We start from the raw sequence: 23,546 nt of genomic DNA, 5'->3' as shown, positions 1-23,546 counted from the left end.
ACCACAGAAGGACAGTTTGCTTTGGTCTTCAGTTGCTACCTGCAAAGTTAGCTGTTCATCCTGCTCCCCACTCCCAAGTGAGAAGCAATCCATTTAACCATGTGAAAGAGTTTTGTTTATTTATGCCAAGAGTACTACAAGGGAATCTCTTCAGCACATCAAAAGGCACAGTGCTATTTGTCCTTGAAAATAGGTGCCAGAACTCACCTTGAACACCTCCCTCTACCCTTGACTCCTGTGGTGGTGATTTCTGTCACAAACAAGTGGCAGGATATCTAAAGGCGACTGGCTCCCCGTTAGTTTCAAATGCTGATGCAGCATGCACATAAAAGTGCATAAAAGTGCCGCCTGTCTATATGTATGTATGTATGTATGTATGTATGTATGTATGTATGTGGCCCGTGTGTACAAAAAGTGTGCACAAGTATGGTCATGTCCATGTCGTCACATTTGCTGCTGCTATGTGCCTCTATAAACTTGGACCAACAGGGAGCGTGGCCAAAAATTCTTAGCCATGTTTGCACTAGACTTCTCAGTATTGTAGCAGGTGTCTAGGGTAAAGAAAAGAAAAGCCTGCCCGCTGCCATTCAGAAAACAGACAAATTGCTAATTAATTAATATTTTGCATCCCTTTCCTCCTCCAAGTTCTTCTGACTTAACACTTACAGCCTGGTATAACCGTATATTGCATGTTGCCCTGTGTGAGGAACAGACCTATGAAGCTTGGTGCTCAACAGGCTCAAACAGACAGAGTTTTCAACCAATGTGGTTCCCCTTCCTTATTAATGTAGCAGGTGGTCATATTAGCCTCCCTCTGAACTCAAAACTCATTTTGGGGGAAGGTGTTACATCATCTCGACCTTCTACCCTTTCCTCTTCCAGCCTACCCATTATTGGGGGGGGGCGGTTACATTCTGGGTCATCGCATGTGTCAGTGGAGTGCACATAAGCCCACCCTGCCCACTTCCAGGTCCAAAAGCAGCCCCAGCATTTACAGCCACACACTCTTTGAGCGCACACAAAGCAGGAGTTGCCTGTAGACTCTGTGCCATGTCAGCATATTCAATTGTCAAAAGGTTTATACAGCTATTCTGAAGTTACTTATCTTAACTGCCCAGGCAGATTCCGTTGTCAAAACAATATATATTGCAGAGTACATGGGGGGGGGGAGGATACTGGACAAAAGAAACAGCTTCCGCTCAGATAACACTCTATTCCAGAATAAGCAACAGATTATGCACGAAGTTCATAGTGCAATTTAGGATCACTTCACATTATGTGCAAATTGGTTTCCAGCATGTCCACTGGTGGTACGCAATGCTACTCCTACTCAGAGTTGACTTTGCCTGCAGACTAATGATTAATAAACCCAGGCAATCAGAGTAGGAAAGCTGTAGCCCTCCAATGTTGTTGGACTCATAGTTCCATTAGCCTCAGCCAACACACTCAACTGGTAGCGGTCAGAAACTATTATGGGAGTTGCAGTGTACTGTACAGTAGTCCAACACCATCTGGGGAACCACAGTATTGTAAGGATTATACTATTAAAAATTATAGTATTAAAAATATAAAAATATGGCTCACAAATTGAGGGAGACTTGATGTTAAAATTAAGGCATATTAAAAATGTGGGCACAGCATAATCTTAGCATTCAACAGATTTGAGTGGGGGGTTGTTTGTTTTTTAACAACCAATGGTATATACAGTACATTCTACAATATAAATTATGAAATAAATTTTAGGCTGCAATTCTATGCACTTTCCTAAGAATAAGCCTTACTGAAAACAGTGAAAGTTGCTTCCAAGTAAAGTTGTAGAGAATTGCACAAGAAGTCCCACTGATCTAGGGCTAAACTGAACATGGTGGTAGTTCTTTGCATTTAAGCACAGAACAATCTCATCACCTACACATTTTAAAAGTAGACTGGAGATGGGCTGCAGTTCACTGGCATTGTTTATTTATTCCCCTCTTTTCTCTGACACGACTCAATACAAAACAAGATAAAAACAAGAACCTCAAAAAACAATAATAATTGAAAAACTGCTGATAAAATTAAAACTATATAAGGATATAAAATATATTTAAACCATACCATTAATTACAATAAAAACAGCATGGCACTAGTACTTTCATTAAAAACAGTCAGTTCCCCAAAGCTTGCTGTAACAGAAAAGTTTTCACCTGCTGGTGGAAGGAAAGAAGGATGGAGCTGATCTAGATTCCCTAGGGTTGGAGCCCCAAAGTTTGGGAGCAGCCACTGAGAACATCCCCACCTAGCCTGCCTGTGAGGGTGGAAGGACCAAGAAAAGGGCATCCCCCAAAGACCTCCAAACCTGGGCAGGTATGTATGAGGGAAGGGAATACGGTCTTCCAGGTCATAACCAGCAATTTCAGTCGTGCCCGGAAACAGACTGGTAGCCAGTGTGGAGCTTTTTCTAGCAAGTCGCCTGCTCACCTATTACAATCTGGCTGCAGCTCTTTGAGGCAGCTGGAGTCCCTGAACACTTTTCAAGCGCAGCTCCACGCAGAGAGGACATACGGCAACTAGGGCAACGTGTCACTGTGGCCAAACCGGACAGCTCCAGGAACAGGCGCCTATCTCCTTTACATACAGGAAGTTCAGTCCTCAGGGTCTCCTGGTGGGGCTGGGAGAGAACCTCAGCTAAATTCCCCTGCCAGCAGTACTGAGCTAGCAGACCAGAGGCCTAGCATGATGGAAAGGCAGCTTCCTACGAGCGTATCGCCCAGACTCCGGACTGCAGCCCGACCCACCTCCTTCCCCACCCGCGCTGGAGGAGCAGCCCGACAAGCGCCTCACGGGGCTTTCCAAGGCAAACCGCGCCCCCTCCTCGCGGTGGGGCAGCTCCGCCCTTGAGGCACAGGCCCTGCAGCCCTCGCTTCAGCTTCGGAGCAACCGAGTCGCTCCGGGGGCTTCGCCGAGAGAAAAGGATCCTGACCGGGGGGGGGGGGACGGACGAAGCAGGCACCGCATGAAGGAGCCGGACAGCGCGCAGGAAACGAGCCGGCCGCGTCCACACGGGCAGACAGACAGGCATAGGCAAGCAGCCCCCACCCCTCCTCTCCTCGGAAGCGGTGCCGTCGCGCGACGCCCGTCCAGAAGCGCAGCGGGACCGACTCGCTCCCTGGGAGCCGTAAGGCTGGACTCCGGAGGCCTTTTTCTGCCTCGGAGAGGGGGGGATTCAGTTGGTTAACAGTCGCGCGCATTCCCCCCCCCAAAAAAAAATATGCGGGCGCCTAACAGAGCAGCGCTTCTCTGAGGGGAAAAGAGGCAGAGCTCGAGGCGGGCGGCGGGGGGAGGGGACGGGAAGCGCTGCAAAAGGCACTTCTTCTCGGGCGGGGCTGCAGAGAGGCTTCCCTTCCCCCCCCCGGCCAAGCCCGGAGATAAGGGCTCCCCTCGCCCCCCTGCACCGCGCGAGACTCACCTTCTCCCGACTCCCCTTCTCCTCCTCTTCCTCCCGCGGCAGCTGCTCCTTCGCGGCCACAGACATGACAGCGCCTCGCCCCGACGGCCCTCACTGCGCAGCCGTGGATTCCCCCTCGCGCCGCCTTTTCTGCCGCTCGAGAGGCGGTGGCCCCGCCCCCCACGCTCGCCCGCCTAGACCTAAGAAAAGGGTAATGAGTCCCGTTTGCAGCTGCCCGTGCATCTTATCCTCACTAAGCCGCCTTGAGTCCCGTGTCCGGGGATGGAGAGGAATGGTGGGCAGCGCCGGCCCGCCCAGGAGGAGAGCTGAGGCGACCGCCTTCCGATGGCAGGACCTACGGGGCAGCAGGTCCCGATGTAAGCCTAGACAACACGCAACACATATAGCCTAACGGTTGCATTAACCCTTGGTTAACCCCGCAGGAAAGGCGTTTCCGTGCGCTGCTCTGGTTCGCCAGAAGCGGCTGTTCGAATTCCCGCGAAGGGGTGAGCGCCCGTTGTTCGGTCCCTGCTCCTGCCAACCTAGCAGTTCGAAAGCACGTCTAAGTGCAAGTAGAGAAATAGGTACCGCTACGGCTCCCTCGGCCAATAAAGCGAGATGAGCGCCGCAACCCCAGAGTCGGTCACGACTGGACCTAATGGTCAGGGGTCCCTTTACCTTTACCACCACCACCACCACCACCCCCCGCAGGAGTCACGTGGCAGCGGTGGGTGTGGCCTCCAAACGAGCACACCAGAGCAGACTCCCTGCAGGTGAGCAGAGGGCTGGGGATGAGCTCTGATTCTCAGCTGACTGACCAGACGGCTTGCGAAGGGGGGCACATTGTATCTGCAGGGGAAGCCGGTGTGGGGAGGGCCACCCGCATCGCGCAGCGGCTACGTGGCGGGGCATTGGAAGAACTGTCCAGGCATGCCAGTGGAGAGGCCGTTTGGGGGCGCTTTGCCGAGATCCCTCCCGGCATAAAAAGGACTCCCATTCTCCCAACACAGAAAGCTTTTACAGTACTAAATCGCACTATGCAAAATGGCTTGAAGCACACACACAAATAAAAAAATGCATACGAAGTAAGGACAGGAACTATGTTTCACTTCTGGATTCCTCCCGTCGGGCGGGTGGGGAGAGGGAAGGGGAAGTGTATTGAAACCCGGAATATCCTTCCGCGCGTAGCATTTAGCATGTTCTATCTCTCGCATTCTCTTCTCCTTTTCCTCCCGCCCGTCTTCGCTTCCGGCAGACAAGGCGAACGGAAGTGACGTGCGTCGTGAGGTGAGCGGCTGAAGGAGGCCGTCGGGATGTTCAGGTAGCTCTTATTCAGGTGGCTCTTATTCAGGTGGCTCTTAAGGAGTTGTCTTGCACTCCAGCCGCTTAGACGCATCTTCTTCCCTCAGCCGCTTCCCATTTCGACTGCTCTTAAGGGCTCCGGCTTTATTCAGCTGCGAAAGCGACCGGGTGGTGACGGAAAAGCCCCCGGTTCGGATTCCAAAATAGCCGTTTCCCAAACTAGGGTCTCCGGGTTCCCCCCCCCCCAAAAAAAGAAAAACACTACAGCTCCCATCATTCCTAGCTAGCAGGACTCGTGGTCAGGGATGATGGGACTTGTAGTCCGAAAACAGCTGGAGACCCAGGTTTGGGGGGAAACGGGTTGTATCTGATACTAATTGCACTTGCTTCTGAGGAAATGTGCCGCAGAGAGAATTGTCAGTGCAACTAAGAAGACATGATAGTAGTTGGAGAGCCCAATACGTTTTAGGATTAAATTGTGCCCCTCTTGGTGGTAAAATGCAATTGTTTCTGGAATATGTCATACTTTGCTGCACTTCACTGTTACCTCAAAATCTGCTATCTGAAGCATATTTGATGTATCACCCTGGAAGTCGTAGTGGCAGACCTGATGACAGCACACAGGAAATAATCAAAGCTTTTTATATTTAATAGGAAAATTATGGGAAAGTAGAAGCATTTCTCAATGAAACATCTTCTGGAGTCAGCCTTCTGTAAATACTGCCTTGCAGTATGATGTCATTTCTCTGCATTAACAGAAAATGTTGGAGGGTCCCAATGTTGTTGAGAGGAATGTTGAACCAGGAAGGATTCAGGTTTAGATCACTTACTGCTTCGTGCTCTCTTTATGGGAAGAAGAAAACAACCATCCGGTATGAAAACATTGACCAAGAAAAATACAGAGATTTGATCAACTACCTCACATCCTACAAAGACAGTTCTCAAAGACCTGAATTGGTATTTGAAGAAGGTAACATGCTAAATAGACCAGAAAGGAAATATAAGAACTCAGACCAGGCGGATGAACCAAAAGTTTGTAGGAACTGGAGTCCTCTAATGAATCCCAATAAGAACTCTTTGCCTCAGGAAACTGCTCCAGGACAGCCTTTGCAAATTAGATTGCAAAGGAAAAACTTGGCTAGTGTGACAGCTGTTCTGCAACAGACCATGCCTGTGGAGCAAGCTTTTTATCTGGAGAAGTGGAAACAGCGGATGATTCTAGAACTTGGGGTAGAGGGTTTTGCCGAATACACTAAAAGTAAGCAATGACTAAATGCATTATGTGTGTGTGGTGTGAACATCCTATGGTGGGTTGATTGAAATCGCCCCAAAAAAGGGGGCGAATTAATCAATGATTTCATGTTCTGAGTTTAGTAAGAATTAGCAATGTTAGAACTACCCACTGCCTTTCCCCTACCCCTCTGCTGCTGGAGGCCTTGACTGCTTTTACTAATGCACACATCAGTAAGTTTAATCTGTTAGTCAAATCAGTGTCAGAAATGGAACCTCATTTTGCTCAACACCCACTCTGTATTTTCTTTCTGTGCTTTGCTATCAAAGCTGTGAGCTCTTTCTACCTGGATGAAGTGCATTTGTTTCAAGACAGCACTTCATACACATCCGCTTTCCTCCCCTTTTCCAACTGTGCAAGTTCATCTGTTTGAACCCCCAGCCTAACAGCATAAATATAACACACCCAGAAGGGTTTTTTGTTGTTGTTGCTGCAAGAACTTTACATTAAGGTCACATAAGACAGATGCAGCTTTAAAACCTTTTCAGCAGCAGATACTGCATCAGATACAAGCTAAACAAGGGATGAAATTTAAGGGTCACAGCATGCTCACAAATTTCGTTCATTCACCATCTATAATCAGTCAAGCATGCAGCTGTCGCAATGTGATTGTTCAAAGAAGTTTGCAACTCCAGCTTAAGCTGCAGCTGTGACTCATAGTGGGGAGTGGAGTTCAGTAGCAAAAGGAGTCCAGTTACTAGGCAGAGTTTCCAGCAATGTCAGCTTCAGGAAAAACAAGTTGTCTTCCCCCATTTTTGTTTTTATTACTTTCATACTCTGTATAGTGGACAAACTCACAAGCCATCAAAATATATAGTAGATGACTATGAACAAGATACTGTTCAGTCAAAGCAGTTCATACATTGATCTGCAAGTCATCAAGTTCTAAGTAATCAGGTTATAAAATAAAGTAATGTTCAATATATGTGTGAAATGGTCAACAGCATTAATCTTGCAAAGCTAAAGTTTGAGTAATAATTATTTTTTTCTTATTTTGCAGATATATTTCAACAAGGTAAATTCTTCCATGCAGCCATGGAAACTTTACTTTTAGGTGAAGAAATCTCTGTGGAGCAGGAAGAAGACCCCAATGTATCTGGCTACATAAGAAGTGTACAGCATGTGCTGCAACATGTTACTGGAGTGAGAGTCCTTGAAAGTGCGGTACAGCATGAGACCCTTCATTATCAAGGCCTAGTGGATTGTGTGGCAGAATATCGGTGAGAGGCTAACTTTGCATAATACTGTACGTGAACGTTCCAAACAATGTTAAATGCTTTAGAGTCTTGTTGACTTAGGCATATGCTTGGCTTTCCCATTGAAGCCAATGGGACAAAAGTGTCTAACTTCAAGTGCCTTGTGCCCTAAATGTTTAAGACTACAGTATCTAGATTTATGACTGCCCTGTGCTGCAAACTGAGACACAGGAGACCTTATCCCATTCATCCTCTCCCAAACTCTGGGAGTTGTGTCAAGAGTGAAGCCAAGAAAGAAAGTAGCTTGCCCAAAGTGACTCAATTAGCTCATCCTTTTCCCTAATAATTAATTGGGTGGCTTTGTGCTTACTAAACCAGCAAAATAGGCCACCCAGAGAAAAATAGTAGGGAGATTCTGCATAGTCATTGCCACCTTGCTTTTGTACCCCTTTGCATATATTTCTTTCATGCATAAATGGTTTGTGCTTTTTTAAAATGGTAAAATTTCCAACTAAAAGAAAAGTCAAATATAGAACAAGGTATCCCAACGATACCGGGGCATGTGGAAAAACCTTGGTTCCCAACCCAAGGTGGCATCACCCCAGCAGAAGTCAGAGGGCTGTATGTTTTTGCTGTGTGTTTCACAATTAAGAGGGGGAGGGGGAAATGCTCACATCCTTTTGCAGTCTTGCTCACATTTGGAGCTTGACTGCAGAGCCAGCCATAACTTGAGTATCACAACTGTGCTACAGAAGCAGAGGGATACCTTTCTATAAACATGTATTTCCATTTTTTGCAAATGTTTGAGATGGCTCACATTGTATTTTGAGAACAAAACATTACCATTTCGACAATAACATTTAGAATTACAAATTAAAGGACATGCCATAGCTTACAAATAAATAAGACTCATTGGCTCAGTAGAATAACTTCAGCCACCCCCTGCCTTTCCTATAGCAGATATTTTACCCCCCACCCCACTCTCCCACCCAAACACTGGTTTGCTTAGGTTGTTATGGATTATTGACGGTCAGGTGAAATACCTATTTTACCTAACTGCCTAAAATTTCTCTCATTCAATATTTATCATGAATTAGAGCTTGCTGATCAGAAGGTCGGTGGTTCGAATCCCCGCAACGGGGTGAGCTCCCGTTGCTCAGTCCCAGCTCCTGCCCACCTAGCAGTTCGAAAGCACATCAAACTGCAATTAGATAAATAGGGACCGCTCCGGCGGGAAGGTAAACGGCGTTTCCATGTGCTGCTCTGGTTCACCAGAAGCAGCTTTGTCATGCTGGCCACATGACCCGGAAGCTGTCTGCGGACAAACGCCAGCTCCCTCGGCCTATAGAGCGAGATGAGCGCCGCAACCCCAGAGTCGGACACGACTGGACCTGATGGTCAGGGGGCCCTTTACCTTTACCTAAGGAGAAAGGAGGAGCAGGGACAGCAAAGCATGCTTAAACCCATAAGATATTTTGGAGCTTATAGCAAATATTTATTTCTTTACCTGTCATAGTTCTTTGGGTTTCCTCTTTATGAAGAGGAGGCAGGTAGCAATGCAGGAGCCGCACTCTTGCATGGCTCTGCAGTGGTGCCCATCACAGAATGTCTCATTCTTTGAAAGGGACCTTACTCAGTGCAAGGCATTCTGGATGAGGTGGCCTTGGAGATAGTTTAAGAGTAGTGGATTGATAGATTTTACATTTTTAAATTTTACTGTTGTAAAGCTACCTAGTATTTGCTGCCATGGCAGCAAAGCTGCAGTACAAGCACCTTTTTTAAAAAAAATTATTAAAACACACACATAACAAATATGGTACATTAAATCTGATTTCTCTTCAGATTGCGTACATGCACTCTTCAGGGGTACCTTGTCCATAGTTCTTCACTCTTGAAGGACCCTACATCCCTTAGCCCAGGGGTAGGCAACCTAAGGCCCGTGGGCCCGATGCGGCCCAATTGCCTTCTCAATCCGGCCCATGGACAGTCTGGGAATTGGCATGTTTTTACATGAGTAGAATATGTGTTTTTATTTAAAATGCATCTCTGGGTTATTTGTGGCGCCTTCTTGGTGTTTTTACATGAGTAGAATGTGTGCTTTTATTTAAAATGCATCTGTGGGTAATTTGTGGTGCATAGGAATTTGTTCATTTTTTCCCTCCAAAATATAGTCTGACCCACCACATGGTCTGAGGGATGGTGGACCAGCCCACGGCTGAAAAAGGTTGCTGACCCCTGCCTTAGCCCCATCATCAGATGAAAGGACTATCAGGAGAGGGGCTCCAGAGAGCTTTGGCACATCTAAATTGCCACCTTTGTTGAAGTAATGAAACAGGAGGAGAAGGAGCTGCCTCTGCCTCAGGCAGCTGAGTAGCTTCCACAAGCCTGACATCAGCACAAGTCCCCACTCTTCACCTGGGCCCTGGGATGGGCTCTCTCTTATGTTGTGCTGATTTTAGAAGCACTTGTGTCAGCAATGAGTAACTTCGCTGGTGAATTTATGCAACTGGAAGCAGCCTCATCTCACTGGGAGCTGGAGAAGAGGGGTGGACTTGTCCAACAGGGAGCCTCTTGGTGAGCGTGGTGTCGGACAAGCCCTCAGCCCCCTCCCTCAGGGAGGAGGGTCTGTCATAAGCACAAACATTTTGACTGGCTGATTCATAACTGTGTTTTCTTTTTACGCTTGGGCACGCAGAGGGAAATTATGTGTAATTGAATGGAAGACATCAGGGAAAGTGAAACCATTTCTTCGGAATACGTTTGACAATCCACTCCAGGTTGCAGCATACATAGGAGCCATTAACCATGATGCCAATTACAACTTTCAGGTCAGTAATCTGGGCAGCTGCTGAGTAGCATGACAATTCAAATAAGTTTTTGCACTTGCAGCCTCTTATTTCCACATGCTCATTCAGGAGGTGAATCTATTATTCCAGAAAAATAAGTAAAAAAATTCATTCCAGTAGCACCTTAGAGACCAACTTAGTTTGCCATTGGTAGTTGGTCTCTAAAGTGCTACTGGAAGGAATTTTTTAATTTTGTTTCGACTACACCAACACCAGACCAACATGGCTACCTACCTGTAGCAGAAAAATAAGGACAGTGAAGGGTGGGAAGGGGAAAAAGGTGTTGTTGCTATACCTTGGGTGAGCTGGGACAAAGTAGTTTGTTTGCTTAGTTTCTGTGATGGGCATGGGGGGAAAGAGGCCTCTTCCTGCTCTTCTCCAGAAGGAAGCCAGGTAAGTTGCCTGAGTAAGGACTGAGCTAGAAGAAAAAGCTTCCTCCACCCACAGAGAGCTCTACCACTCACTTGCCCAATCCACACTGTAGTGTTAGCTCTACGTGCATGTCTAGCAAATTCATTCTGTAGAGCAGGGGTCAGCAAACTTTTTCAGCAGGGGGCCGGTCCACTGTCCCTCAGACCTTGTGGGGGGCCGGACTATATTTTGAAAAAATATATGAATGAATTCTTATGCCCCACAAATAACCCAGAGATGCATTTTAAATATAAGGACACATTCTACTCATGTAAAAACACCAGGCAGGCCCCACAAATAACCCAGAGATGCATTTCAAATAAAAGGACACATTCTACTCATGTAAAAACATGCTGATTCCCGGACCGTCTGCGGGCCGGATTTAGAAGGCGATTGGGCCACATCCGGCCCCCGGGCCTTAGTTTGGGAACCCCTGCTGTAGAGAGTCAAAGACTAAGTCTAGAACAAAAAAGTCACTTTGCTGAGCATTTCGCTTGCATAACTTCTGCTGAACTTGCTTTGTCCCTCAGGTTGACTGCGGCCTCCTTGTGGTCGCCTACAAAGATGGTTCTCCTGCACATGCACATTACATAGACTCTGAGCTATGCTGTCAGTACTGGAACAAGTGGCTGCTTCGCCTCGAAGAATATAAAGAGAAAGACTTTGGAATTGTGTGACCCTTTTTAAATTTAAGTCCCTTTAAGGCAGACTTTTTTACTTTGAAGCAAATGAAGGAACTAAATGCTACCAGTGAGTGGTAGTGGGTGGTATTAAGCTAAGAGTTACTCATTCTGGCAGCCGTGGTTGCATACAGAATTTCCCTTCTGGTTAATTCTGCTTAGCTGAGGTACAATTGGCTGCCTGGGCCTCTGATGGAGGGAGCACAGCTGTGCCTTCTCCCTCTGACCAGCCATCGTCATCCCACCCCCAGTCCCCTGGGGGTTCCCTTGGGGGTTCCCCAGCTGGTGCCTCCCACCACTCCTTTGCATCCATGACAGGTGATTAACAACTCCATCATGGTGAAGAGATCTTATGCTGGGTCTACTGTAAAAAAAAGGCAGGGTGTAATTATTCTTGACACCAAAATCAGTCATCCCTGGGGTCAGGACTGCTCCTGCTATAGAGGGATTCCACTGTAATTTCCACTGCAGGAAAGGTTTATGATGTGAATCATATTCCAAGTAGCAGATTAAATTTGAAATTGCACAAACCAGCCTTGCTCCAAACTGTTGAGGTGCTATTTTGAGGTGACTTGACTACAAACAATATATTCTAGGAAGACATTGCCTGAATGAAAAATGGTTTGCATAGACGGATTACATTGTGTTCCCAGGACATAGCTCTGATTCAATAGCTGTGTGGAAATCCACACTTAAATCTATTGCTAATTTGGGTGCCATTCCAAAGCTAGCCAAGAGCCATCTGAGGTCCTGCCCTACCAGCAGAGAGGGAAGTCTGATGCAGGGAGGGGACTTACGCCACCCCATCCTACCCCAGTAAGCCTGCAGAAAGGTCCACTGCTGGTGTGGGAGCTGGGCATTGGACGTACACTACCATGACTGAGGATCCACAGGCACCTAAGCCCTTTTGTTCCCTGACATGCCCCCCGAAGCACCTCTCTGACACCAGCCCTTGAGCTAGCATAACTCCGTTCTCTTCCCGCTAAGCACAATGGGAGCTGGGTGGGCACCACAGAGGGAGCGCCACCACAGGCTTGGACACAAAACAGGCTTTTGAATATAGTCATAAATAACTTTATTGGAATATTTCATAGCAGACTTTGCTTTCTTTGGGGGGAGGGGAATACAAATGATGGTTATTGTGTTATTGGCAAAGATATTTTATTTGAATTCTAGGCCAGTTACCTGTATTCAAATTAAATACAGTTATTTTGGTCAAATACATTATAGCCGTAGGTAACTGTTTCTTTATCAAAGGCACGTATTAGAGGTTTGTACAAAGGCTGAGAGAGAACCAAGCACAATTCAGTTTATGCTATGTACTGTACTATGTTCGCCCCATACTGGGGAGATTTTATTCACGTTCAGAAATTAAGTACCTAGACAGTTTGATCAGACCAGATTGAGTGCTGTCGTCCTTTTGAATTCAGTTCAATGCAGCTCAGTAGGTAAATCCTGCAAGGTTACGAGCAGAGTTTAGTGACATCAGATGTAGGCTGAAGGCAGCACCTGACAGGTCAAAGGTAGAATTTGATCTAATGGGCCTGTGTGTACCAACAGTGAGAATAGTTAAAAAACTCTTAAGCCAAACAGACGCTAGCTTGCCTGCCTGCCTGCCTACCTAAGAGATTTCAGTCTTCCCTTCCCCTAGAGATTTCAACAGGGCCACTAAAACCCTGAAACGTTTTGTCAGATCATGACACTTGGCAACCCGACTTCAGACAATTGTAAACTTCCAACTCATTTGGCCACTACAATGCAGTGCAGTATTACTGTTGCTCCTCCGTCTCTTCTGGGCTCATCTCCATTGGAGAGATCGGTTTGTTTTGCAAAACAGCTGCAAGTTTTTTGGATGTTTTCTTCAGAAGAGCACTTCCAGGATGAATATTACTGATGTGCATGTACAAGTCCTCTTGGGTTGGGCCTGTGTAGCCACAATCTTCACAGACATACAGTTTATCTCTTCGTTGTTTGTAAGCATATTGTTGCTGCACTCCGTGGATCTTTTTAAGGTGTGATTCCAGGGAACAACGCTGGGTAAAGGCTTTGTTGCAGATCTCACATTTGTATGGGCGGATTCCTGCAATGTAATTTTTAGGAACTTTAAGGAACATTCTAAAAATAATTCCCAGCATTCACTACATACATTTACAGATTTGATCATTGCAAACTGTAGCTGATTATGTTTCTTGTTGCTATGTGTATGTTGTAATTCTTTGGGGGCAAGGGCTGAACGTGGTACAGGCCACAAAAATAATATTTCTGCAGAACTCAGAAATTTGCTTCTGTCCTTTATAGCTGAAAATATATGTTTGAAAATACTTTTAAGGGAGAAACTGGGTAATATTTATAATAGTTGCACCAGGCTTCAGTGTCTTGCATAGCTTCTCCCCCCCCCCCCAAGCTGTCAAAACTAGAGGGGAAATCTAGAAATTGATTTAAAAATGCATAATTATATAAAATTGGAAAAAATATGAATGTTTGGGGGAAATGTGTGCTGGAGAGCTCAAGATTAACTGCAGTATTTGCATTAGCTGAACGCTGCTTTTTAATTTGAAATGCACACAAAACAGAGAATACACACAGTAGTGTTAGTATTTGCTGCTCCTTTCCAGAGGAATACAGTAGGCTTGCAACTTGCGCTAGGGTTATGTTCTGGGGGATTGCTCGTAAAGCCAAAATTGTGTATAGTCAGAACAACCCCGGAAACCGCCCCAGTGCGACCACCCCAACTTCCCTGAAGGCAGCAAGCCTTGCTTTCCACCTTGCTTACCAGGCTCTGGAGGGTCTTAGAACTCATGTGAAACCTTCCCAGAACCCAGAAGAGCTTTTCAGCACTCTGCCTTGTGTGTGTCTAATTGGTGCAATTTCAGCCACCTATCCACCAGGCACATAAAGAAAGCTGTGATTGCACAGCTTAAAAGTGTGCAAGTTGCCTGTTAGCAACCTTAGATGAGCAGGGGTGGGGAAAGAGGCCATAGCCAGCAGTATTGTCACAATCCAGTGGGATAAAATCACTAGAAAAGGGTACAGAGCAGGGCCAGCAAGAGCATGTGGCCTGGGCCAATTTCCACAGTTGGACACTGAGGTCTGGAGGTCTACCGTACATTTGCGCCCTGGCCCTGAAGTCCCCTACTCCTGTTTTTAACCAGGAGCTACTTGGTGTGTCCATATGCAAAAAGCAAATGGGCTTATCTGTTTTATCACTGAGATTTCTAAGCTGCTCTGGGAACTTTTCTTTTCCCCCCCTGAAGAGTAGAAGAAAAATGCTTTAAATCAATTGCACAGCCAACAGAGCAAATTCTCCTATGGACATTCCCAAGGAATGGAAAGTGCACCTCATTTCTTACCTGTATGTGTCCTTACGTGTCTTTTCAGATCAAAAGTATCATTGAATCCTTTCCCACAGAAGGTGCACAAGTGCCTCTTCACTTGATTGTGACACTTGGTGTGGCGGTTCAGCATGCGCTGCAGGCGAAATCCTTTGCCGCATAGCTCACAATTGTACAACAAGGCCTCGCCACAAGTGCCGGTCGTGAACTAAGAGAGGAAAATAAAACAGGATCTTAAGAGTCACAGGTCCAGACTGAGGGGCTGGTGAGGTCCCTCAGATCTTACCTAGCCTAAACTAAAGTATGTCCTGGAGCAGGCATCCCCAAACTGCGGCCCTCCAGATGCTTTGGCCTACAACTCCCATGATCCCTAGCTAACAGGACCAGTGGTTGGGGAGGATGGGAACTGTAGTCCAAAACATCTGGAGGGCCGAAGTTTGGGGGTGCCTGTCCTGGAGCAAGCCTGCAAAACGTTAGATCTGCCAATCTGCAACTGACATACTACAGTACGTGCCTGCCAATTGCCTTATTTCCTTGGGCTAATGACATAGATATTTAAAAATATGTAATTTAAATATAAGGTAATTTCTTATCAGACAACTTCTGTGATCCCCTTCTGCTCCTCTGCTGGAATGTTAACTCACATGGTTTCTTATATCTCACAATTTTGGTAATTTCCCACAAGTTTGGTGTGGATGATAACATGGAGGTAGGGGTATGGAGGCAAGATCCTTACTGCCAGGGACACAAAAAGCAATATCCCAGTACTACTCCCTGGACTCAGCAGCCACACAGTGCTCCCAATTCTTAATCCCAGGAAGACAATCCGAAAGGATACGATGGGGAACGGCCATTCAACGGTATCAAAGGCTCCAAGATGAGGTCTTGCCCAGCAGTAGCCTTGACTTGGTCAGAGGCCCTCAACCGCATTGATCTGAGTTTTGGCAAATGTCTGAGGTTTGTATCAATGCTCTACAAATCACATTCCAACCTGATGGAAGGACAGGGTGAGTAGCTGCTCTATGCATTAATGGTAGGCAATGACTAGTGCTCCAAAACTGGAATCAACTGCTAGTCAAACAATAGTAATTGTATAAGAAAGTGACTTTCCACTAGCAGTGAGGAGTAGACATTTTTCAGTTACAGTTACTTATTTTCAAAATTCAAAGCTTGCATGAGCAATACTGACAGGTGAATTGGCTAGAGCAGGCACCCCCAAACTGCGGCCCTCCAGATGTTTTTGGCCTACAACTCCCATGATTCCTAGCTAAGAGGACCAGTGGTCAGGGATGATGGGAATTGTAGTCCAAAACATCTGGAGGGCCGAAGTCTGGGGGTGTCTGGGCTAGATCAAGCTGCTGTGTGTCCCTCAACATGCGCTGCTTGTCTAAATGTTGCTTCTTTATAGGTGTCTAGAAATGTTAAAGCCATCTAATATTTTGTCAGATTAACCGCACAAGCCCGCCCCTAGTCATACAGAAGGAACATTCCCTGACCACCTGTGTCCTTCATTCACAAGGACAGTCTGTACCTTGATTTTGGATCTGACTGTGGGGCGGTTCACTGCCGAGTCCAGAAGCGCCTCTTCTGGTGTGGATTCAGGAGCCGAGGTGTTGGCAGCCTCTGTGTCCTTATTGCTGCTGCTGCTGCTGCTGCTGCTGCTGCTGCTGCTGCTGCTCTCTAAGCTGCAGCTATCTTCACTGCGATAGTTGAGAAGGTCATGCTTCACCTCTCCTGGAGAATTAACACACGGTTAAATAACAGAAACAGGGAGCATTCATATGCATAATGATTTTTGCAACGTACTCCTGGAATTATTCACTTTTAAAAAAATACTATTTATTAAATTTTCCACTTTAACAATCCAATCAAACCATATTAAATATTCCAAATGGTGGTGGTGTAAAAAAATAAGGAATTTTTGGGATGAAGTTTATTAGGAGCTAAAAAAGATAGTTAAAATCTCATTTAAAAAAGAACCAGATTTTTCTCCTGAGCATGGCAAGTGAAGAAATCAAGGCGAAAGACAGGTGTATGTTAATATATGCTACTATAGGCGCCAGAATTCTAATCGCACATAATTGGAAAAGTGAAAAAATTCCAAATATAAGAGATTGGCAGTTGAAATTAGTGGGATATAAAAATTTGGCTATTAAAAATGGGATCTCAAAAGGATCAGGTAAGGAAAAAGCAATGGCCGTAAGAGTATGGAAGAATGGGATGCTAATGTCCAACACCAAGATGAAAGTCTCCCAGCACGCTGCTTTATGGAAGTGAATTGTGGGTAACTATCAACTGTCAGGAGTGACACTTCAACGCCTTCCACATGCGCTGTATCGGGAAGATTGTACCTAATCCATACATTAAACAACAATTTTCTAATTTTATATTATTTTTTAATCCACTGTGGGCCTTTATCTTATTACACCATAAATTGTACAGTATTGGGAAGTTTCGGGGCATGGCAGGGCAGTTTCAAACGAAGACGTGCTCTTCCAAGACTACATTCCCAGCATGTTTGCCCTTCTGTCTCAGTGATGTTTATGCTGGCTTGGTCAAGAACATAGAATGGAAGATGTCAGGATCCCCAAGCATGTGCTGGCTTCCGGCACCAGGCCCATTGGCAAGGCTGGCAACGTCAACCCTACCATGTGGGAATCTGTTATGTACTGAGCTGAATCCTAGAACAATAGGATTCAGAAACAGCAGGAGCTACCCAATCCAACTCCAGGTGGAAGTGAATCCGCAACCTGATTGGCCTGCTGGAGCAGCCAATCAGGCGGCTGGCAGAAGTGAATCTGCTACCTGATTGGCCTGTAGGAGCAGCCAATCAGGCTGCAGGCAGAAGTCAATCCACAATATAATTGGCCCACAGGTGTAGCCCTGAAGTAGCCAATCACGCAAGGCCCATTGTGTAAATAATGTATATAAGCAGATGGTTTTGGGAAAAGAGCCATTCTTCTTCTCCTCTTCTCCTTGATGACTATGAGCTGAATAAAGAGCATGAAATTCACTCTCGACTCCGAGTACATTTCAGAATCCCTTGCAGGCAATCGCAGTGCCTTCAGGCAGGCAGGTCTGTATCCCCAGCAGTGGCGACAGGTAGAGCAACCATTAAGAACAGAGGTGCGCGGTTGCTCCCAAGATTGGTGCGCATTGTGTACACCGTGACACCATGCACATAACACAGGAGGCGAGTGTTCGCCCACTGGACCTGCATCGCTCACGTGTACAGGGGTGCCTGAAGACTTTTGCTTAAAACAAATATTGAGGGGGCTGAGTGAGGAGCCTTTGGCCCCCTAGAGCTGGTAGGCGTGGCTAGGGAGAGAACCACCCTAGCACACCTGTAGCAGCGCAAACTGATGTCTTCATGCTTGTAAGTGAAATGGAGAATTCCCCTAATCTACAGTTAATGGCAATGCTCCGAATTCGGAATGGGGGTGGGGGTGGGGGTGGGGTAATTTGAGATGAAAGTTACTGGAAGTGAAATAATAATCTTCCAAACACGGGGCCATTCACTTCCCTCTTCTCGTGATCACCACCGGGCAGTACGACTTGGAGCGCGGGGCTGCCTCCTGCCTTCAGGGGCCAGCAGCTCCCCGGGGGCGGCGCGGCAAACAAAGGCGCTCCCTCCCGAGGCCTGTTTGATCTCAGGGCGGGTCCCGTGGCCGCCCGGCGCCTCGCCTCGCCGCTGCAACCGGGAGCGCTCAGCCCGCCGTCGAGCGCAAAGGTCACCGCGCTCCGCCTCAAGCGCCCCCCGCCGCCGAGCCGCCCGCTCTCGACGAGGCTCCGCGAGGCGCAGGTGCGCCCCGGGCGAGGCACCGGCCCGCAGCTCCCGCCTCGTTGTGACACGTGTTTCGTTTGCCCTTTCGGGGAAGGGAAGGCAGTCCTCGAGTCGCGTGCGCGGGACTAGCAGCCCTCCCGCGCGGTTCTTGTTAAAAGCTCGCTCGGTCTCTCTCTCTGGTGGTGTGAAACGGTGACACGCGGCCCCTTCCCGGCCGAGAGCCGCCGGCGAAGCCCCGCCCCCTGACCTCAGGGCCCCTGAGACCGCAATCCGTCGAAAGGGCGAGCGACTAAAAGCTGGAGCCAAACAATGTTGGCTCGGAGTGAATTCACTTCTGAGTATACACGGTTAGGATGGGGCTGCTGCAATCCGATTCGCGTTAACTTGGCCAGAAGTGAGCCTCGTGGAACTCGGCGGCGGGACAGCATTCATGAGCAGCCCTCTGGAGACTGGCCGGCACGGAACTCCCGTCCCATCCCGCCTGCTCCGAAGCGTGTCTACTCAGAAGTAACTCCTATTGATTTCAGTACGGCTCGCTCCCGGGTAAAGGAGGTTCGGGCTGAAGCCAAAAACGTTATATTGTAGTTTTCCTGCAGAAACCGATTTCAGATCCGCCAAACTCTTGCCAGGGCTCATAGCTGCCAAGTTCTCCCTTTTTTTTAAGGGAAATTCCCTTATGCTGAATAGGCTTCCTCGCGAGAAAAGGGAAAACTTGGCAGCTATGCCAGGGCTTAGCCGCGGAAACTTTTAAATGCCGTACTCTGCTCCAGCGTCTACGAAGTAGTAGCAAAGGTGCATCGAAGCATACGCAGAGTTCCCTTTTCTTCACTGCCCGTCGCTTAGGTCCCCTGCAGCCAGAATTCAGAGCCGGTCTCAATCCGGCTTCCAAGCTGTTTGATTGGGACAACTCACTGCGGCCTCCTGGAGAAGAACCTAACCGGTTTGGGGGCGGCGGGAGGAGCCCGGCTCCCCTCCTTCGCCAGCAGCAGCCAGGCTGAGGCCGAGGTGCGGTGTGTGTGGGGGGGGGAGGCCAGGTGTGCTGCTTGCTTCCTCCGCCTTACCTGGGACATAAGTGTCGGCTCTCTCTTCGTCGGGCAGCTCGTCCCAGCTGCGACTGGCCGGCAGCGGGTTCCTCCTCTTCACCAGAAAGACTCTGGGCATGATGAGCTCCGCGATTTCACCTTTCCTCCTGGCCGTTCCGTTTTCTGGGAACTCCGCCCTTCCCTGGGGTTCCAGGTGAGGCGCGTTGGCAATGGGTCGCGGCTTCTACTGGCGGCCCCCCACCCCCACCCCGGCCCAGCGGAGCGCAAGAGACCCCAAAGCCGGAGCCGAAGGTGCCCCCCTTCACCCCCACCCCCTTTCCTAAGGTGTATATGAGCAAAGGCACCACCAGGAAACTTGGGAGGGAGCATGCGTGCTGCAAACATAACGGTGTCAACAAGCTTCTCTACCTGTCCGACCGGTTGGAGCAGCTCTGCTTTGTTCCAGCCCTTCCTTAGGCATGAATGTTTGCAAAGAATGTAACGTCTGAAAATGAGGAGGGGGGATTCGTAGGACCGTAGACTTCCCTCCCCGGATCATTTCTGTCACCACAGCAAGAGCAAGCACCCCCTTTCCTGCCAGCAGCGAAGACCCCCCCCCCTCCCCACCAACCCAGGTGGAGCCTTGGGGTTGCAGCATGCTTGTGTCTCCAAGGTCCTGGAAGCTGATTTGGGCGCTGAGCTGCTCTCCCCTTGGGGCTTTAAATGTGTATCTGGTTGCCATGTACAAACACACTAGCTAATTTCATATTAATATAATGAATGCTTCTGCAGGACATGCAAGAATTTCCCTCTAGCTAGGTTGTGTGTGTGTGTGGACATGCAGTGCACCCATGGGAAGTAACTACAGGCTGACATTCAAAGCCAAGCAGCTCCAGGCACTTATATTAAGGGGTTTTTTTGCTGTCTGCTTTGCATGCAGTCATCTTCAGAGGCCTCTTTCTCTCTCTCTCCTCTGAGTTTGGTGATGGAGATGCCTCCAAGCACTGCAAGGGGTAGGGCAAAGGGTGCTTCTCCAGCATGTAAGTGTGAGAATGTCTAGATGAAACACGAGAGCCTACAAAAAATAATAATGGATGGAGCTGCCTGCTATGTACATCAAGGACTCTGATGTGTGTTTTATGTAGAGTTTCAAAGCAAATAACTGTAGAGTATAGGCCGCTTCTCACTAGAACCGAAAGAAGGAAAAATGACCCCAGATTAATAAGGCAACAACATAAGATAAATAAATCAAGGGTAAGAAACTTAAATGAACTTTATAATCTCTCTATGTACACAAAATCTAATGGCTGTGATACCCATAAATAAAAAAAATTACATACAAAGAGTTGGATCTTATTATTGAAAAAGACAGAGAAAGGCAATAAAACAAAAATCCAAAAAAGTTAGTACCAAATATATAAAACTTATAATACAATAAATGGGATGTATAGATCCATAAACAAAATAAGAATATAAGACGTGTGAATATAAGAATATAAGGCTGCTGCTTCCAAGTCCCCACAATGTACAGGCTCATGCTTAAAAGGCCACGATGCCTTTAGTGACTTCCATGTCCCAAGGGGTGGCTTGCCCCTCACCCAACAACCAATACAGTATGGCAGGCGTGTCCAACAGGTAGATCGTGATCTACTGGTAGATCACTGGATGTCTGTGGTAGATCACTGGTAGATCACTGGCTCCCCCAAAGAAGCTCTATAAGTTTTGTTCCCCCCCCCAAAAAAGCTCTACAACTTTTACCTGGAACCCCCCAAAACAGGGTTTTCCTTCCTAAAAAAAGCTCAACAACTTTAACCAAAAAGGGGGTAGATCACTGCCAGTTTTTAACTCTGCAAGTAGATCGCAGTCTCTTGGGAGTTGGCCACCCCTGCAGTATGGGATCAGGCCCCGTTGTCAGGGCTGGCCCTATGTCCAGGCTGGGTGGCGCAGGGCGCCGGCCCGCCATGGGGGCGCATCGCAGCTGCGCCCGCCTGCCACTCTTCTGTGCAACAGCGCCCTCGGCAGTAGCGCTGTGTGCTGAGCCCGCCTGCCCGTCGCGCAGCAGTGCCCTCGGCAGCTGCGCTGCGCCTGCCCGCCCGCCGTGCTGGGAAACGGGGCGGGGGGGCACCGGAGGGATCCGTCGCACCACAGCGGCAGGGCACCAGAGGTGCTTAAGACGGCCCTGCCCGTTGTGGTGCTGAGGGGCCCATCTTGATGGGCCTTCCGTCACCTACCATCCCTAGGCGTCTGGCCCCTGACCAACAGGAAGACATTTCAAAGCTCTGTTGTCCTGAGGCCTACATTTTTCTTTGTACAGTAATTTGAAGTTATACCCATGTCACAGTTAAGAACCCAAAATGTGAAATATGCTTCTAGACATGCCTTGTCCTTAATCCTAAACACATCTGCTCTTATTTCCAGCTGTGGCATTCAGACAGCTTTACTGACAAAGCCCTGTTCATCCAAGTTTTGTGTTTAGAGTCTTCTGGTGGAGTTAGAAGGCAGGAAGAACATCATTTGATTTATTTTTCTTTTTAATATTTTTTTTACTGTACAGCATCATGCACAAATGAAATAACATATCCCACTCTCGCCCAGAAGCTGAAGTTTAGTCAGTACATCAGAAATACAACCTAAATAACGTAATTAAGTTCCTACCCCAGACAACTATCTATATAGGGGGCAATATACAGTTTATGCTAACCGAAAAGCCTCAGCAACTGGAGAATTGAGTAAGGCAACACTCTCATCAGAGAATGTATTTACAGCAGCATCAAGATCAGCGTGAAGGCGACCCCTTCTGCCCTCAAAATGTCTAGCAATCTTGTCACAGCAGGTCTTTGACAGTTCCAGCACCCCATCAGTCAAGCAGCTTTGCTGTTCAGTCAACTGCACTCTGCTACTTCCATGCTAGCCAGATGGACATCGCCTGGCCTGCTTCAATCCACATAATTCTGAGGAAAGCTAAGGAGCACAATGAGTGTCCGAGTGGACACTCCCAAGAGATTGAGTCAATAGCCCTCCTGGAGGGCAACCAAAATGGTCAAAGGCCTGGAAACGATGCCTTAAGAGGAACAGCTTAGGGAGTTGGGTATGTTTAGCCTGGAGAAGAGAAGGTTAAGGGGTGATATGATAGCCATGTTCAAATATATAAAAGGATGTCATATAGAGGAGGGAGAAAGGTTGTTTTCTGCTGCTCCAGAGAAGCGGACACGGAGCAATGGATTCAAACTACAAGAAAGAAGATTCCACCTAAACATTAGGAAGAACTTCCTGACAGTAAGAGCTGTTCGGCAGTGGATTTTGCTACCAAGGAGTGTGGTGGAGTCTCCTTCTTTGGAGGTCTTTAAGCAGAGGCTTGACAGGCATATGTCAAGAATGCTTTGATGGTGTTTCCTGCTCGGCAGGGGGTTGGACTGGATGGCCCTTGTGGTCTCTTCCAACTCTATGATTCTATGATTCTATCTCCCGGGTCCACAGTGAGGTACCGATAAGGAGCTCAATGGGATTGCTGACACTGGAAAATCCCCACCAGATTCCAGAAATTGTCCAGTTGCGACCCAGGATGTTTTGGCACTAGAGACAGAAGAGAATATTCTGTCCCCCTTCGGAGCCAGATTAAAGGTAGTGCGAGAAGTTCCCCAGCACAGGGCTCTGAGCTAATGAGAGACAAAATTAAGAAGATCCATACTTGAGAAGATCCATTTTGGGGCACTGAATTTTGACCTCACACAGGGCGTCATATTACAAAGATTACCCCAGTCCACCCCTGCCTCCTCTTCTACTGTGCACCCACTGCCACACACCCACTGCTGTGCCCCCACCTAGCAGCAGGCACACAGCAGGTGGCAGCAGGTGGGTGCATGGTGGGGGGGGCATATTGCAAAGGAAGAGGCAGTGGCAGCCCACAAGTGCAGGAGGTGGATCTACTGCCCCTCCCAGTTGCCTGGAGGCTTCTGCCCTGTGGTCCCTGCTGCCCCTCGCCTCATTATTGGGCCAGCCCTGCGTCCAACAACATGCCTGATATGCCTTCTGTAAGCTCAGACAGGGAGGCTGCTCAGGGTGGACAATACACCAACAGCACCTCCAATTTGCCCCATGGACCTAATAAGATGCCTTTTAGACCACAGTGCACTACCCCCTGGACCAGCTGGGGTGACCAGTGGCCAGGGAGGAATCATAGAATTGTAGAGATGGAAGGGGCCAAAGGGTCATCTAGTCCAACCCCCTGCAATGTGGGATTTCTTTGTCCAACGTGGGG

The 23,546-nt window shown here is 47.8% G+C and overlaps 3 protein-coding genes across 7 annotated transcripts in view; 1 reads left to right on the top strand and 2 right to left on the bottom strand.

The window, feature by feature from the left end:
- SNX5 (sorting nexin 5) overlaps positions 1-3,537 on the bottom strand; it is a 33,261-nt gene extending 29,724 nt beyond the window's left edge. Inside the window, exon 1 of one of the 2 annotated variants that reach the window (XM_035103357.3) lies at positions 3,446-3,537. In XM_035103357.3, coding sequence (XP_034959248.2) covers positions 3,446-3,511 — 66 coding nt within the window. In that variant the 5' untranslated portion in view covers positions 3,512-3,537. Of the gene's footprint in view, positions 1-2,457; positions 2,894-3,445 lie in introns of those variants that run through there. The other variant, XM_035103358.3, reaches the window with a different exon arrangement.
- Positions 2,930-11,683, top strand: MGME1 (mitochondrial genome maintenance exonuclease 1). 4 transcript variants are annotated; one of them, XM_088676112.1, is made up of 5 exons: positions 2,930-3,060; positions 5,381-5,984; positions 7,018-7,237; positions 9,909-10,041; positions 11,001-11,683. In XM_088676112.1, the coding sequence occupies exons 2-5, from the start codon at positions 5,459-5,461 to the stop codon at positions 11,145-11,147; spliced, it is 1,026 nt and encodes a 341-aa protein (XP_088532238.1). In that variant the 5' UTR covers positions 2,930-3,060; positions 5,381-5,458; the 3' UTR covers positions 11,148-11,683. The 4 variants fall into 4 exon arrangements, with proteins under 4 accessions (XP_088532238.1, XP_088532240.1, XP_088532239.1 ...); XM_088676114.1 differs by lacking the exon at positions 2,930-3,060 and adding an exon at positions 3,607-3,801; XM_088676113.1 differs by lacking the exon at positions 2,930-3,060 and adding an exon at positions 4,678-4,711.
- Positions 11,684-12,208: 525 nt separating this feature from the next.
- Positions 12,209-19,666, bottom strand: OVOL2 (ovo like zinc finger 2). The gene is made up of 4 exons (XM_035103361.3): positions 19,328-19,666; positions 16,014-16,216; positions 14,501-14,690; positions 12,209-13,230 (listed from the first exon to the last, which is right to left on the bottom strand). Exons 1-4 carry the CDS (start codon positions 19,425-19,427, stop codon positions 12,920-12,922), a joined length of 804 nt encoding a protein of 267 aa, XP_034959252.1. The 5' UTR covers positions 19,428-19,666; the 3' UTR covers positions 12,209-12,919.
- Between the last annotated feature and the right edge of the window lie 3,880 nt (positions 19,667-23,546).

Source organism: Zootoca vivipara, chromosome 8 (assembly GCF_965207765.1).
Source record: "Zootoca vivipara chromosome 8, rZooViv2.hap1.1, whole genome shotgun sequence".
Taxonomy (NCBI): domain Eukaryota; kingdom Metazoa; phylum Chordata; class Lepidosauria; order Squamata; family Lacertidae; genus Zootoca; species Zootoca vivipara.
This window is presented reverse-complemented; position numbering and strand designations above follow the sequence as displayed.